We start from the raw sequence: 17,450 nt of genomic DNA on the forward strand, positions 1-17,450 counted from the left end.
TTACCCCATCAGAAACCAAAACATTGCATAACTCCACTGTATAGCCTCGAAACCTGGTTAAAACTATGTTTTTGACCTTATGGATTGATTCAGTCCTTGTAATTAAAGTGTAGTGAATTCAGGGGGAAGCCCTGGGCTGAACTCAAACCTTGGTCTAGTGACTGTCAAGCCAACACCTTATGACTGTCTGAACTTCTTGATGAGGTTGCTAGGTTTTGGGTTACGGTTGCTACAACAGCTTTCTCTATGAATTTGAGAGTGTTTACATTTCTCCAACCCCCATCCCTCAACTGTTTACCAAACCAAGTCTCAGGGCTGACATTTTGTTGCTGTTTAAATCCTAGGTTGCCCCTTTAAAAAACCCACACAATCAAATCAACCAATCTGCAGTTCAAACAATAACAAAGCTGTAATTTCACCACTGTTTTGGTAATACGATGATGGATGGGGCTGGAGAAATGTAACTACTCTCAAATTCATAGACAGACCTAAGGATGCAAGGACTGACCATCCATGATATCAACATTATTGGTTACCATGCTGAGGCTATACAGAGTTGATTTACATTGTTTCTAAGCATTAGAGTAAAAAAAGCTTATTTGGGGTTCTGATGGGGTAAACAGTTGAACTAAGCTCATGAGGCGTGTGTTATATTCAAGAACCAATGGCTATAAATAAACATGGATGTAGCTACAGTGGGGAGAACAAGTATTTGATAACCTGCAAAATCGGCAGTGTTTCCTACTTACTAAGCATGTAGAGGTCTGTAATTTTTATCATAGGTACCCTTCAACTGTGAGAGACGGAATCTAAAACAAATCTAGAGAATCACATTGTATGATTTTTAAGTAACATAAGTATTTGATCACCTACCAACCAGTAAGAATTCCGGCTCTCACAGACCTGTTAGTTTTTCTTTAAGAAGCCCTCCTGTTCTCCACTCATTACCTGTATTAACTGCACCTGTTTAAACTCGTTACCTGTATAAAAGACACCTGTCCACACACTCAATCAAACAGACTCCAACCTCTCCACAATGGCCAAGACCAGAGAGCTGTGTAAGAACATCAGGGATAAAATTGTAGACCTGCACAAGGCTGGGATGGGCTACAGGACAATAGGCAAGCAGCTTGGTGAGAAGGCAACAACTGTTGGCGCAATTATTCGAAAATATTACCTATATTTTTGTCGGACAAGTTTGTGCACCACCAACAGAAAACAACTTCCATTTCACATTATAATAAACTACAATGCTTCACCTTCACCAATATAAACATGGTGTCTACTGACTGTCAACAATTAAAAACAAGAAATAAAACTCATTTTTCCCCACTAGCTTCTAGAACTCTCTTCTTCCTCAAACACACTAGCTTCTAGAACTCTCATCCCCTTGGAAACTCCTGCAATATCCGTAGTAACTTTCCACCTCACTGCAGAGCTTCTCTCTCTTTTCAGGGTTCACTAGATAGGCAAGTTGTTGGATCGAGGCCCAGTCCCCAATGTCATGCTCTAGTACATTTGGGTTGGCATATCTGAGAATGAACCCAGATATTCTAAAAGAAGGGCAACAAAGTTAATATAATTGTACCAAAATATGATCAGTTGGTTGCATAAATAATTACCATTACTAAATGTTACATGAAATGTAAATATCGAATATTTGATTGCAGTCTTATTTTCAACATCTTTTCAATTACATTTTGCTAGGTGGGATAGCCCAATGTCAAAACACAGTTTTAACATGTCCAAATCGATAACCAATATGCAGAAACAGTTTGGGATAAATTGAAAACCTAAATATAACATGTGCTATATACACAAACATCTGCCACAATAATCATATTACTTCTATTTTTTATTTTAAACAAGCACCTTATAAATTGCACAAGCACCATAAATGCTGTTGTTTTGACAAGTAGCAATAAATCACTGATATCGATTAGGGGGGAAATCAGGTTGTACGTGTTGTTGAAACAAAAAAAAAAACACATAGAAATGGGAGATATCTTTTACCTCACTGATTAGAGGACAACCTGCAGAAGACAGTAAGCTACATTTTGGAGTGATGCATTTAAATGTAGGGGTCGCTAAACAAAGGAACCCAACACTAATTTGTCATAACTCATCAATATAATGCTAAAATAATTTGTGCGAGAGGAGGGTGATGAGGTTACATGTCCTGTTAAAACTAACAGCTCAAAAACCACACGGAATCTGGGAAAAATGTGTACATCCCTGGTTAGAGGACAATTTGTAGAAAAGAGCAAGCTACATTTTGAAGTGTTGCATTTTGATTCAAGTGTGTCACCAACGTGGTAGGTGTAACACAATTCTTTTTTTTGTTCGTCACTTTTTGTTAAATCTCATAAATAGTACTATTTCAATTCAGAGCCTAGATGTTTCCCCTGAGGCTAAAATCCATAGCTGAAATCAACAGAACAGGGGGGCAAACGTTTAGGCTTCTACATTGTGACATCATTAAAATACTCTACATTGTGACATTATTTCATTGATATCATGAAACAACTCCATGTATTTTCTGATGTTTGATCAGAGATCTTTTACCAGTGTCTCTCTTCCCACATTGATTACAGCTATGAGATTTTAAAAATAATCATAATAATAAAAAATACAAAAATAAATGTATTTATATAGCCCTTCGTACATCAGCTGATATCTCAAAGTGCTGTACAGAAACCCATCCTAAAACCCCAAACAGCAAGCAATGCAGGTGTAGAAGCACGGTGGCTAGGAAAAACTCCCTAGAAAGGACAAAACCTAGGAAGAAACCTAGAGGAACCAGGCTATGTGGGGTGGCCAGTCCTCTTCTGGTTGTGCCGGGTGGAGATTATAACAGAACATGGCCAAGATGTTCAAATGTTCATAAATGACCAGCATGGTCCAATAATAGTAAGGCAGAACAGTTGAAACTGGAGCAGCAGCACGGCCAGGTGGACTGGGGACAGCAAGGAGTCATCATGTCAGGTAGTCCTGAGGCACGGTCCTAGGGCTCAGGTCCTCCGAGAGAGAGAAAGAAAGAGAGAATTAGAGAGAGCACACTTAAATTCACACAGGACACCGAATAGGACAGGAGAAATACTCCAGATATAACAAACTGACCCCAGCCCCCCGACACATAAACTACTGCAGAATAAATACTGGAGGCTGAGACAGGAGGGGTCAGGAGACACTGTGGCCCCATCCGAGGACACCCCCGGACATGGCCAAACAGGAAGGATATAACCCCACCCACTTTGCCAAAGCACAGCCCCCACACCATTAGAGGGATATCTTCAACCACCAACCTACCATCCTGAGACAAGGCTAGGTTTAGCCCACAAAGATCCAAGGGGGGGGGGGGGGGGGGGGGGGTCTGAAGATGAGTCTTCAGTAAAGACTTAAAGGTTGAGACCAAGTTTGCGTCTCTGACATGGGTAGACAGACCGTTCCATAAAAATGGAGCTCTATAGGAGAAAGCCCTGCCTCCAGCTGTTTGCTTAGAAATTCTAGGGACAATTAGGAGGCCTGTGTCTTGTGACCGTAGTGTACGTGTAGGTATGTACGGCAGGACCAAATCAGAGATAGGTAGGAGCAAGCCCATGTAATGCTTTGTAGGTTAGCAGTAAAACCTTGAAAATCAGCCCTTGCTTTGACAGGAAGCCAGTGTAGGGAGACTAGCACTGGAGTCATATGATACATTTTCTTGGTTCGAGTCAGGATTCTAGCAGCCGTATTTAGCACTAACTGAAGTTTATTTAGTGCTTTATCCGGGTAGCCGGAAAGTAGAGCATTGCAATAGTCTAACCTAGAAGTGACAAAAGCATGGATACATTTTTCTGCATCATTTTTGGACAGAAAGTTTCAGATTTTTGCAATGTTACGTTGTGGTCGTGTTTGATTTGGGGGGACAAAATAAATGTATGCACGATGGCGCACACGCAAACTTTTGGTCTCCAATATAGGCTCCCCCTTAAATGACAGTATCGACTTGGGTGTTGTCAATAAAGTTAAAGTGACTTGGTTAAAAACATTGGATTGAGCAAACTCTGAAATGATTTAGGATTTCTGTGCCCATGAAAACTGTTTTCCCAGTGTAATATAAGGAGACACTAAATGTTACATAGGTAGAGAGCATTTCAGATATCTGAATACAAAAAAACTGTAGGAACAGGAAAATAACCTAAACCACAAGGCCACATCTACACTGGAGGAGCTAACCAAGATGACATTGAATGTCCTGAGTGGCCTAGTTACAGTTTGGACTTAAATTGTCTTGAAAGTCTATGGCAAGACTTGAAAATGGCTTTCTAGTAATGATCAACAACCAACTTGACAGAACATGAAGGACTTCAAAAATATTTATGAATATTCACATGAAGATCTGTCGCCTATTGGATGACATCACGACTTCCCATCAAGCCAACTCCTTGAATGCCTTACTATGACATCACTCACTCTAAGTTTGCGGTTGTGAAAAACACTATTTTGCTCAAAACATTTCTGTTTCCCTTTAGTGTGTTTATACACATTAGTTCAACAACTGCAGAATTTGTGCCCCTGTTAAGATAGTACACACTGTATTTACTGTTGTTAATCAGATCTCCAGTCCTCTCTTCTTCGTCCTCCTCTAATGTGACAGTGATCTCCCCCTCTTCAGCCTTCATTCCAAAAATGTCTTCATCTTCTTTCACTTCATCCTCCACTCCCAAAACTGCATCTTCCTCATTTTCTTTCACAGTAACATTCTCCTCCTCTTTCACCCTGAAGGCGTCTGACTGTAACGTCTTGATCTTCTTCTTTCACGGTAAGTCTCACCCTCTACTTGTTTTTGCATTGTAACATCCTCCTCTTCCTCTTTCACGAGAGCTTCTTTCTCCGTCCAGCAGACCTCCTCTTCTTTAGAATGAGGAGAGTAGCTTAGTGAACTCATGTTCGGGGATGTTAGCCAGTTAGCATTAGCGACTAGACTAGTGCTAACTTAACCGGCCAGCTAGTTGACTTACAACATAAATATTACATTAAACGGGGTAGTTAGTTGTTTCCACATAAGTATGTTTAAATCGGTGGCAAATAAAGCACGAAATTGTCTAAAGACCTTGAATGTTCCGACTTTGTTGGCTAGCGAGCTACCGATGTGGCTGCAGTTGTTGAAGAAGAGTTCCGTCGACTATGTAATACACTAGAAACATCGCCTGAAAGACACATATCGCCATCTGCTGTCTGGAGGGAGGAAACGCAGTTTAGGAGGGAACACTTTTTTCTTCTTCGTTGAATTAGAATAGTATAAATCAGTTTATGGAAACGTTTTTTCCTCTCCATTAAATATGAATATTATATCAACACGTACAAAGAGCAACAAGTGTTGTTTTATTAGTTCAGATTTTTAATGAAAATGTAAAACCAACTCTACATCTATATTTCTGACTCAAATAACTAGATATCAAAATAAGCACATGGTTATTGATACCCTTGATAAAGATGAGCAAAAATGACTGTATAAAATAAATTAACTTTACCCATTACCAGGATATTTTAGCCCAAAACCTGGTTACCTCTCTGCTAGTAGAATGAAAGTTGGCCATAAGTGGATCTTCCAGCAAGACATCAACATCCATGATAATTTTTTTAATTGGGCACAAAATCAACATTTTTCTATGGCCATCTCAGTCTTCGGACTTCTACTCCATTGAAAACCTGTGGTTTGAATTGAACAGGGCAGTCTACAAGAACATACTAAATAAATCAAGGACCTGGAGAGATTATGTTTGGAGGAATGGTCTAAGATCCCACCAATGTGTTCTCCAATCTCATAAAACATTTGAATGTCATTATCCCCACAAGGGGAAGGTGCTGCAGAATTGAAAACATGGGTGGCAATAATTCAGACCCCTTCCTTTTGAGAATTACATGTTAAACTAAATCTCTTTCTCTGAGCAATTGTACTAGTATTAAATATTTTAATTTCCCTTTATTTTTTACATACAATATAGCTTAGTATTTGAATTCTTTATTTTATAGAGTCGTTTATCTCATCTTTATCAAAGGTGTCAACAATTGTCCCCCACTGTACCTCCATACTGCTGCTACATGGCATAACAATACATAATGTACAGTGCCTTGCGAAAGTATTCGGCCCCCTTGAACTTTGCGACCTTTTGCCACATTTCAGGTTTCAAACATAAAGATATAAAACTGTATTTTTTTGTGAAGAATCAACAACAAGTGGGACACAATCATGAAGTGGAACGACATTTATTGGATATTTCAAACTTTTTTAACAAATCAAAAACTGAAAAATTGGGCGTGCAAAATTATTCAGCCCCCTTAAGTTAATACTTTGTAGCGCCACCTTTTGCTGCGATTACAGCTGTAAGTCGCTTGGGGTATGTCTCTATCAGTTTTTCCCATTCCTCCTTGCAAAACAGCTCGAGCTCAGTGAGGTTGGATGGAGAGCATTTGTGAACAGCAGTTTTCAGTTCTTTCCACAGATTCTCGATTGGATTCAGGTCTGGACTTTGACTTGGCCATTCTAACACCTGGATATGTTTATTTTTGAACCATTCCATTATAGATTTTTCTTTATGTTTTGGATCATTGTCTTGTTGGAAGACAAATCTCCATCCCAGTCTCAGGTCTTTTGCAGACTCCATCAGGTTTTCTTCCAGAATGGTCCTGTATTTGGCTCCATCCATCTTCCCATCAATTTTAACCATCTTCCCTGTCCCTGCTGAAGAAAAGCAGGCCCAAACCATGATGCTGCCACCACCATGTTTGACAGTGGGGATGGTGTGTTCAGGGTGATGAGCTGTGTTGCTTTTACGCCAAACATAACGTTTTGCATTGTTGCCAAAAAGTTCAATTTTGGTTTCATCTGACCAGAGCACCTTCTTCCACATGTTTGGTGTGTCTCCCAGGTGGCTTGTGGCAAACTTTAAACAACACTTTTTATGGATATCTTTAAGAAATGGCTTTCTTCTTGCCACTCTTCCATAAAGGCCAGATTTGTGCAATATACGACTGATTGTTGTCCTATGGACAGAGTCTCCCACCTCAGCTGTAGATCTCTGCAGTTCATCCAGAGTGATCATGGGCCTCTTGGCTGCATCTCTGATCAGTCTTCTCCTTGTATGAGCTGAAAGTTTAGAGGGACGGCCAGGTCTTGGTAGATTTGCAGTGGTCTGATACTCCTTCCATTTCAATATTATCGCTTGCACAGTGCTCCTTGGGATGTTTAAAGCTTGGGCAATCTTTTTGTATCCAAATCCGGCTTTAAACTTCTTCACAACAGTATCTCAGACCTGCCTGGTGTGTTCCTTGTTCTTCATGATGCTCTCTGCGCTTTTAACGGACCTCTGAGGCTATCACAGTGCAGGTGCATTTATACGGAGACTTGATTACACACAGGTGGATTGTATTTATCATCATTAGTCATTTAGGTCAACATTGGATCATTCAGAGATCCTCACTGAACTTCTGGAGAGAGTTTGCTGCACTGAAAGTAAAGGGGCTGAATAATTTTGCACGGCCAATTTTTCAGTTTTTGATTTGTTAAAAAAGTTTGAAATATCCAATAAATGTCGTTCCACTTCATGATTGTGTCACACTTGTTGATTCTTCACAAAAAAATACAGTTTTATATCTTTATGTTTGAAGCCTGAAATGTGGCAAAAGGTCGCAAAGTTCAAGGGGGCCGAATACTTTCGCAAGGCACTGTATATGATGAACAGACTAGGTCTACACTGCTCCTATATGGTGTAACAACACATCATGTAGATGTATATAATGAACAGACTAGGTCTATGCTGCTCCTACATGGTGTAACAATGCATCATATAGATGTAAATAATGAACAGACTAGGTCTATACTGCTCCTACATGGTGTACCAATACATCATGTAGATGTGTATAATGAACAGACTAGATTCTATCCTATTCTACTGCATCTTAGACTATGCCGCTCTGACATTGCTCACCCAAATATTTATATATTCTTAATTCCATTCCTTTAGATTGTGTGAATTGTTAGATATTACTGGACTGTTGGAGCTAGAAACACAAGCATTTCGCAACATCCGCAATAATATCTGTTAAACAACTGTATGTGACACAAAAATGTGATTTGATGTATATAGGTCTGGTGTTGGTCATTCCACACTCTGTGCTCTACTACCCAGGTCTGGTGTTGGAGGTCATTCTACACTCTGTGGATATCCTGCATGTATTTTCTGATGTTTAATCAGACCATTTGAATGAGAGTATCTCTTGCCACATTGATCACAGCTATAAGCCTTCTCTCCTGCGTGTATTCTCTGGTGCTCTTTAAGGCTTTCTCCCTGAGAAAAGTTTTTCCCACATTGCTCACAGCTAAATGACTGCTCTTCTGTGTGTGTTCTCTGGTGTGATACCAGGTTGCTTGACTGAGTAAAACTCTTGCCACACTGATCACAGCTGTAAGGCTTCTCTCCTGTGTGTGTTCTCTGGTGTGTTTTCAGATTACTTGAATGAGTAAAACTCTTCCCACATTGATTACAGCTATAAGGTTTCTCTCCTGTGTGTGTTCTCTGGTGTCCTTTAAGGTGTCCTATCCGAGAAAAGCTTTTCCCACATTGCTCACAGCTATATGATTGCCCTCTTGTGTGTGTTCTCTGGTGTGATAGCAGCTTGCTTGACTGAGTAAAATTCTTGCCACACTGATCACAGCTATAAGGCTTCTGTCCTGTGTGTGTTCTCTGGTGTCCTTTAAGGTATCCTATCCGAGAAAAGCGTTTCCCACATTGCTCACAGCTATATGGCTTCTCTCCTGTGTGTGTTCTCTGGTGTGTTACCAGGTTTCTTGAATTGGTAAAACCCTTGCCACACTGATCACAGCTATAAGGCTGCTCTCCTGTGTGTGTTCTCTGGTGTGATACCAGGTTGGTTGACCGAGTAAAACCCTTGCCACACTGATCACAGCTATATGGCTGCTCTCCTGTGTGTGTTCTCTGGTGTGATACCAGGCTACTTGACTGAGCAAAACTCTTGCCACACTGATCACAGCTATAAGGCTTCTCTCCTGTGTGTGTTCTCTGGTGTGATACCAGGTTGCATAACTGAGTAAAACTCTTGCCACACTGATCACAGCTGTAAGGCTGCTCTCTTGTGTGTGTTCTCTGGTGTGTTTTCAGATTACTTGAATTAGTAAAACTCTTCCCACATTGATCACAGCAATAAGGCTTCTCTCCTGTGTGTGTTCTCTGGTGTTTTTTAAGTTCTGATGAAGATTTGCAATGTTTCCCACAGTCAGAGCAGCAGTGAGATTTCTTTCCTGTGGGTGTCTGCTGGTGTTTCTTGAGAAGTTCTGATCTGGAGAGACTCTTCTCTGTCTTGTCAGCATCATGATGCTGTTGAAGCTCCCCAGAGGATCCATGATAGTTCCGTCTCTCTCCTGTGTGAACGACAAAGTCAGACAGATGGTTAAAGACCCAGAACAGCAGAAATCCACTGTTTGAGGTAAAAGGTGATGCCCAGAGCGTACCTATGAAGTTGTACAACAATTGACATCTGTTAAATTATTTGACATTTGTCTTAAGACAGTCAAGTGAGCAGCAAGTCATATTTTGTCTTGTTTTCACATTAGTAGTAACATTGATGATTGTAGGAACCCCTAAGCAGTGTGCCAGATGACTTTTGGTCTCCAATATCGACCCCTTTCTGTGTTTGTTAAAATTGCAACATGAGGGCAATTTGGTTATAGAAACTCCTGCTAATGAGGAAAGCTCCAGCTGCGTACCCCCTCTAGCACCAGGGTCAGCACACTCAAATGTTGTTTTTTGCCATCATTGTAAGCCTGCCACACACACACTATACATACATACATTTATTGAACATAAGTTTGTCACAACCCGGCTTGTGGAAATTGACAGAGCTCTTATAGGAATAGGGCACAAATAGTAATATAATGAATAATTTTGCTCTTCATTTAACTATCTTACATATAAAACCTTTTTTGTTCATTGAAAATTGTGAATAACTCACCACAGGTTAATGAGAAGGGTGTGCTTGAAAGGATGCACATAACTCTGCAATGTTGGGTTGTATTGGAAAGAGTCTCAGTCTTAAATCATTTTCCACACACAGTCTGTGCCAGTATTTAGTTTTCATGCTAGTGAGGGCCGAGAATCCACTCTCACATAGGCACATGGTTGCAAAGGGCATCAGTGTCTTAACAGCACGATTTGCCAAGGCAGGATACTCTGAGTGCAGCCCAATCCAGAAATCTGGCAGTGGCTTTTGATTAAATAACATTTTCACAGAACCGCTTGTTGCAATTTCAATGAGGTTATCTTGTTCAGATTTCAGTAAGTGGACTGGAGGCAGGGCATGAAAGGGATAACGAATCCAGTTGTTTGTGTTATCCGTGTCGGGAAAGTACCTGCGTAATTGCGCACCCAACTCACTCAGGCGCTTCGCTATCACATTTGACATTGTCCGTAAGCTTGAGTTCATTTGCACACAAAAAAATCATACAATGATGAAAAGACCTGTGTGTTGTCCTTGTTAATGCAGACAGAGAAGAGCTCCTACTTCTTAATCATAGCCTCAATTTTGTCCCGCACATTGAATATGGTTGAGGAGAGTAACTGTAATCCTAGATTAAGATCATTCAGGCGATAGGCCAGTCGTGTGAGAAACTCGTCATCATGCAAGAGGTCAGACAAGTGAAAATTATGGTCAGTAAAGAACATTTTAAGCTCGCCTCTTAGTTTAAAAAAACACGTCAATACTTTGCCCCTTGATAACTAGCACACTTCTGTATGTTGTAAAAGCGTTACATGGTTGCTGCCCATATCATTGCATAGTGCAAAAAATACATGCAAATTCAGGGGCCTTGCTTTAACAAAGTTAACCATTTTCACTGTTGTGCCCAAAACGTCTTTCAAGCGGTCAGGCATTCCCTTGGCAGCAAGAGCCTGTCGGTGGATGTTGCAGTGTACCCAAGTGGCGTTGGGAGCAACTGCTTGCTCACGCATTACCACTCCACTATGTCTCCCTGCGCCATCAGTACAGATACCAACATGAGCAGCAGCTATGTTTCATTAGTGGAATTCCTGCGAGAGACTAATGGTTAATGTGATTGGCTGATAATTATTTGACTAGGCTACCTGTATTTGACATTGTGTTGTTATTTCGCTGAACATGAGATGCTTGCATTTCATTTTTGGAAGTGAAACGAGGCTACCCAGGTAAGAAAAAAACATCACCCGGTTGGAAAATATAAACGGGCTGTTTGATAATGTGAAGAAAATGTATTATTTGTTCATTTAAAAAAATGTGAATCACATTTTCATTTGGCGTACCACTCACGGCATACTCCAGTTTGGGAATACCTGCCCTACACCCACTGTAGGACCCATAACTTCACCTAACAACAACATAGATCTACTGTAGGACCCACACCTTCACCTAACAACAACATAGATGAAGTTATGGGTGCAACAGTAGGTCTATGTTGTTGTTAGATTAAGTTATATAGTAGGTCTAACAACAACATAGACCTACTGTAAGGACCATAACTTCACCTAACACAGACCTGCTGTAGGACCCATAACTTCACCTAACAACACAGACCTGCTGACCCACAGATCTACAGTAGTAGGACCCATAACCTCACCTAACAACAACATAGACCTACTGTAGGACCCATAACTTCACCTAACAACAACAACAACAACATAGACCTCGGACTATAAATCATTTAATATTTCAGGTGAAACAAGGAAACTAAAATGTCTTTGTCATGACATTTCATAACCTGATCACCAGATCATTTTGTGAACAATCCTACTAGGCTACTCTGTAATGTGTAGTCATTCTAAATGTCCTGAATAAAGGAAAATAGCTCTGTGTGTTATATAGCCTACCCATCAAGGAACAGTTCTCTACACATTATGAGCTAAGTATCTCTGTGTCCAAACAGACTAATGAGACAAGACTGAAATTCAAGCAGACAATAACACATTATAAACATCAATTTGTTAGGGATGTTGGAGCCAATGTGGAGCACAGCATAACTGTCTTTACCAGAGTAATGAACGAATAATCACTTTGGTTGTTGTTGCATGTCGTGATGTTTGTCATTCAACTAGCATTCAGAAAATTATTTCCTGGATCAGCTGATGATAGTTGAACATGTGACTGTAACTAAACAGCTACAATATTAAGAATTGTGTGTAATTATTGAAGAACCACATTAATGACAGTATCGACTTGGGTGTTGTCAATAAAGTTAAAGAGACTTTCGGTTAAAACCATTGGATTGAGCAAACTCAGAAATTATTTAGGATTTCTGTGCCCATGAAAACTGTTTTCCCAGCGTAATATAAGGAGACACTAAATGTTACATAGGTAGAGTGCATTTCAGAGATCTGAATACAAAAAACTGTAGGAAAAGGAAAATAACATAAACCACAAGGCCAAATCTACACTGGAGCAGCTTACCAAGATGACATTGAATGTCTTGAGTGGTCTAGATACAGTTTGGACTTAAATCGTCTTGAAAGTCTATGGCAAGACTTGAAAATGGCTTTCTAGCAATGATCAACAACCAACTTGACAGAACATGAAGGATTTTAAAAAGAATTATGAATATTCACATGAAGATCTGTCGCCTATTGGATGACATCACGACTTCCCATCAAGCCAACTCCTTACTATGACATCACCTACTCCTTCAAGTTTGCAGTTGTAAAAAACACTATTTTGCTCAAAACACTTATCTGTTTCCCTTTAGTGTGTTTATACACATTAGTTCAACAACTGCAGAATTTGTGCCCCTGTTAAGATAGTACTCACTGTATTTACTGTTGTTAATCAGATCTCCAGTCTTCTCTTCTTCGTCCTCCTCTAATGTGACAGTGATCTCCCCCTTTTCATCCTTCATTCCAAAAATGTCTTCATCTTCTTTCACTTCATCCTCCACTCCCAAAACTACATCTTCCTCCTTTTCTTTCACAGTAACATTCTCCTCCTCTTTCACCCTGAAGGAGTCTTTGACTGTAACGTCTTGATCTTCTTCTTTCACGGTAACAGTCTCACCCTCTACTTGTTTTTGTATTGTAACATCCTTCTCTTCCTCTTCTTCTTTCACGAGAGCTTCTTTCTCCGTCCAGCAGACCTCCTCTTCTTTAGCAGGAGGAGAGTAGCTTAGTGAACTCATGTTCGGGGATGTTAGCATTAGTGACTAGACTAGTGCTAACTTAACCGGCCAGCTAGTTGACTTACAACGTAAATATTAAATTAAACGGGGTAGCTAGTTGTTTCCACATAAGTATGTTTAAATCAGTGGCAAATAAAGCACGAAATTGTCTAATGAACTTGAATGTTCCGACTTTATTGGCTAGCGAGCTACCGAGGTGGCTGCAGTTGTTGAAGAAGCGTTCCGTCCACTAGATAATACGTCACACTAGAAACATCGCCTGAAAGAAACATATCGCCATCTGCTGTCTGGAGGGAGGAAACGCAGTTGAGGAGGGAATACTTTTTTTCTTCTTCATTGAATTAGAATAGTATAAAGCAATTTATGGAAACGTTTTTTCCTCTCCATTAAATACGAATATTATATCAACACGTACAAAGAGCAACAAGTGTTGTTTGATTAGTTCAGATTTTTTTTATGAGAATTTAAAACAAACTCTACATCTACCCCACATCTGTATTTCCGATTCAGTTAAATAAACTATATATCAAAATAAGCACCTAGTTATTGATACCCTTGATAAAGATGAGCAAAAAATACTGTATAAAGTAAATAAATAAACTTTTCCCACCCACTACCAGGATATTTTAGCCCAAAATCTGATTTCCTCTCTGCTAGGAGGCTGAAACTTGGCCATAAGTGGATCTTCCAGCAAGACACATCAACATCCACAAAAAAATGGTTAATTGGGCACAAAATCAACATTTTCAATGGCCATCTCAGTCTTCTACTCCATTGAAAACCTGTGGTTTGAATTGAACAGGGCATTCCATAAGCGCAGACTAAATAAATCAAGGACCTGGAGAGATTCTGTATGGTCTAAGATCCCACCTAATGTGTTCTCTAATCTCATAAAACATTTCAGTGTTGTTATCCTCTCAATGGGAGGGTGCTGGAGTATTGAAAACATGGGTGGCAATAATTCAGACCCCTACCTTTTGATAATTGCATGTTAAACTAAATCTCTTTTTCTGATCATTTGTATTAGTATAAAATAATATAATTTCCCTATCTAATGTAGATGTATATAATCAACAGACTAGGTCTGTACTGCTCCTGCATGGTGTAACAATACATCCTGTAGATGTACAGTTGAAGTCGGAAGTTTACATACACTTAGGTTGGAGTCATTAAAACTAGTTTTTCAACCAGTCCACAAATGTCTTGTTAACAAACTATAGTTTTGGCAAGTCGGTTAGGACATCTACTTTGTGCATGACACAAGTAATTTTTCCAACAATTGTTTACAGACAGATTATTTAACTTACAAAGATCGTACTTTTTGGTGAAATGTCCTTTGGTTCGATGACAGAAAAATATAACTGTTTGGCCATAATGACCATCGTTATGTTTGGAAGAAAAAGGGGGAGGCTTGCAAGCCGAAGAACACCATCCCAACTGTGAAGCATGTGGGTAGCAGCATCATGTTGTGGGCGTGCTTTACTGCAGGAGGGACTGGTGCATCATGAGATGAAAATTATATGGATATTTTCCATTTATGGATAAGTCATCAGTTAGGAAGTTAAAGCTTGGTCGCAAACGGGTCTTCCAAAAGGACAGTGAACCCAAGCATATTTCCAAAGTTGTGTCAAAATGGCTTAAGGACAACAAAGTCAAGATATTGGAGTGATCATCACAAAGCCCTGACCTCAATCCCATAGACAATTCGTAAAGAGCAGCTCACAGAACACTGCACCTGTACATAGCCCATCTGTAAACAGCCCATCTATCTACCTCATCCCCATACTGAATTTATTTATTTATCTTGCTCCTTTGCACCCCAGTATCTCTACTTGCACATTCATCTTCTGCACATCTGCCATTACAGTGTTTAATTGCTCAATTGTAATTACTTTGCCACCATGGCCTATTTATAGCCTTAACTCCCTTATCTTACCTCATTTGCACTCACTGTATATAGACTTTTTGTTTAATTTGTTCTACTGTATTATTAACTGTATGTTTTGTTTAATCCATGTGTAACTCTGTTGTTGTATGTGTCGAATTGCTTTATCTTGGCCAGGTCGCAGTTGCAAATGAGAACTTGTTCTCAACTAGCCTACCTGGTTAAATAAATAAATAAATAGAGTGTGTGTGTGTGAGCAAGGAGGCCTATGAACCTGACCCAGTTACACCAGCTCTGTCAGGAGGAATGGGCCAAAATTCACCCAACTTATTGTGGGAAGCTTGTGGAAGGCTACCTGAAACGTTTGACCCAAGTTAAACAAATGAAAGGCAATGCAACCAAATACTAATTGAGTGTATGTAAACTTCTGACCCACTGGGAATTTGATGAAATAAATAAAAGCTGAACTAAATAATTCTCTCTACTATTATTCTGACATTTCACATAAAAATAAAGTGGTGATCCTAACTGACCTAAGACAGGGGATTTTTACTAGGATTAAATGTCAGGAATTGTGAAAAACTGAGTTTAAATGTATTTGGCTAAGGTGTATGTAAACTTCTGACTTCAACTGTATATAGGTCTGGTGTTGGAGATCATTCCACACTCTGTGTTCTACTACCCAAGTCTGGTGTTGGAGGTCATTCTACACTCTGTGTTCTACTACAAAGGTCTGGTGTTAGAGGTCATTCTACACTGTGTTCTACTACCCAGGTCTGGTGTTGGAGATCATTCCACACTGTGTTCTACTACCCAGGTCTGGTGTTGGAGATCATTCCACACTGTGTTCTACTACCCAGGTCTGGTGTTGGAGATCATTCCACACTGTGTTCTACTACCCAGGTCTGGTGTTGGAGATCATTCCCAGGTCTGGTGTTGGAGGTCATTCTACACTCTGTGGATATCCTGCATGTATTTTCTGATGTTTAATTAGACAACTTGAATGAGAATATATTTTGTCACATTGATAACAGCTATAAGATTTATCTCCTGTGTGTGTTCTCTGGTGTGATTTCAGGCTGTTTGACGGAGATAAACTCTTCCCACACTGATTACAGCTATAAGATTTATCTCCTGTGTGTACTCACTGGTGTACTACCAGCTGGTTTGATGTAGTAAAACTATCTGCACATACACAGCTACAGTGGGGCAAAAAAGTATTTAGTCAGCCACCAATTGTGCAAGTTCTCCCACTTAAAAAGAAGAGAGAGGCCTGTAATTTTCATCATAGGTACACTTCAACTATGACAGACAAAATGAGAAAAAAAATCCAGAAAATCACATTGTATAGCCAAACCAATAAAGCTCTTTAGACGCTTTAGTGTATATTAGCCACTGTGTTTTAAACCCTGTTCGGTCGTCTAGTTAGTTATCCAATTTAATTTCATATTTACCGTGCTGTTGTTACTAGTCAGCTAGCGGGCTGGTTAAGTTAGCATTAGCCTAGCTAGCTAACATCCCCGACCATGAGGTCACTAAATTACTCTCCTCCTGCTAAAGAAGAAAAGGTCTGCTGGACGGAGGAAGAGGGTCTGGGGCTGAACATTGTCTTGAAAGAGGAGGAGGAAGAAGTGTCTGTTACTGTCAAAAAATAAGTAGAGGGTGAGGCTCTTACCGTGAAAGAGGAGGAGGATGTTACTGTGAAAGAAGAGGATTAAGAGAAAGAGGAGGATGCAGTAAAGGAGGAGGGAGAGATAACGGTCACATTGAAAGAGGAGAAGGAGGAACAAGAAGAGGAGGGGAGAGAAGATCTGATTAACACCAGTAAGTACTGAGTGAAACCAGGACAAAAAATACAATGATTTGGGGGATTCTCACGAGATTTGATCCACAGAAAGGATAGTTAATTATTTGACATTTTGTATTTAAAAGTTTCATTTAGAAATAATTAATCAAAGGTGGCATATTTCTGACGTTTTGGTCTTACCTAAGCTTCCTTTAAGACTCCATAATGTTTTGTCTGTAGAATACAGACATATCTAAACATGAATATTGATATTTTGTTTTTTGATTAGTGACATTTAAAAAATGTTTTGAACATAAAATACTCTGCAGGCATATCAAAGTTAGAGAGTGGGATCTCTGCTCCGTTTAGAGAGTGGGATCTCTGCTCGGTTTAGAGAGCGGGATCTCTGCTCGGTTTAGAGAGCGGGATCTCTGCTCCGTTTAGAGAGAGGGATCTCTGCTCCGTTTAGAGAGAGGGATCTCTGCTCCGTTTAGAGAGAGGGATCTCTGCTCGGTTTAGAGAGAGGGATCTCTTCTCCGTTTAGAGAGAGGGATCTCTGCTCCGCTTAGAGAGCGGGATCTCTG

The 17,450-nt window shown here is 39.9% G+C and overlaps 1 protein-coding gene and 1 long non-coding RNA gene across 2 annotated transcripts; both read right to left on the bottom strand.

The window, feature by feature from the left end:
- Positions 1–1,837: 1,837 nt before the first annotated feature.
- Positions 1,838–6,147, bottom strand: LOC116356183 (uncharacterized). The gene is made up of 2 exons (XR_004204656.1): positions 4,586–6,147; positions 1,838–3,018 (listed from the first exon to the last, which is right to left on the bottom strand). It is a non-coding gene; the product is annotated as an uncharacterized LOC116356183 (long non-coding RNA).
- Positions 6,148–7,981: 1,834 nt separating this feature from the next.
- Positions 7,982–13,409, bottom strand: LOC109866416 (zinc finger protein OZF-like). The gene is made up of 2 exons (XM_020455094.2): positions 12,832–13,409; positions 7,982–9,424 (listed from the first exon to the last, which is right to left on the bottom strand). The coding sequence occupies exons 1-2, from the start codon at positions 13,211–13,213 to the stop codon at positions 8,190–8,192; spliced, it is 1,617 nt and encodes a 538-aa protein (XP_020310683.1). The 5' UTR covers positions 13,214–13,409; the 3' UTR covers positions 7,982–8,189.
- Positions 13,410–17,450: the final 4,041 nt, after the last annotated feature.

Source organism: Oncorhynchus kisutch, linkage group LG21, assembly GCF_002021735.2.
Source record: "Oncorhynchus kisutch isolate 150728-3 linkage group LG21, Okis_V2, whole genome shotgun sequence".
Classification (NCBI taxonomy): Eukaryota; Metazoa; Chordata; class Actinopteri; order Salmoniformes; family Salmonidae; genus Oncorhynchus; species Oncorhynchus kisutch.

Coding starts and splice junctions, on each gene's coding strand:
- LOC109866416 (XM_020455094.2), bottom strand. CDS start 13,213: ATGCTAACATCCCCGAACATGAGTTCACTAAGCTACTCTCCTCCTGCT. Junction 9,425..12,831: donor GATTAACAACAGTAAATACA/GTGAGTACTATC, acceptor TCGTTCACACAG/GAGAGAGACGGAACTATCAT.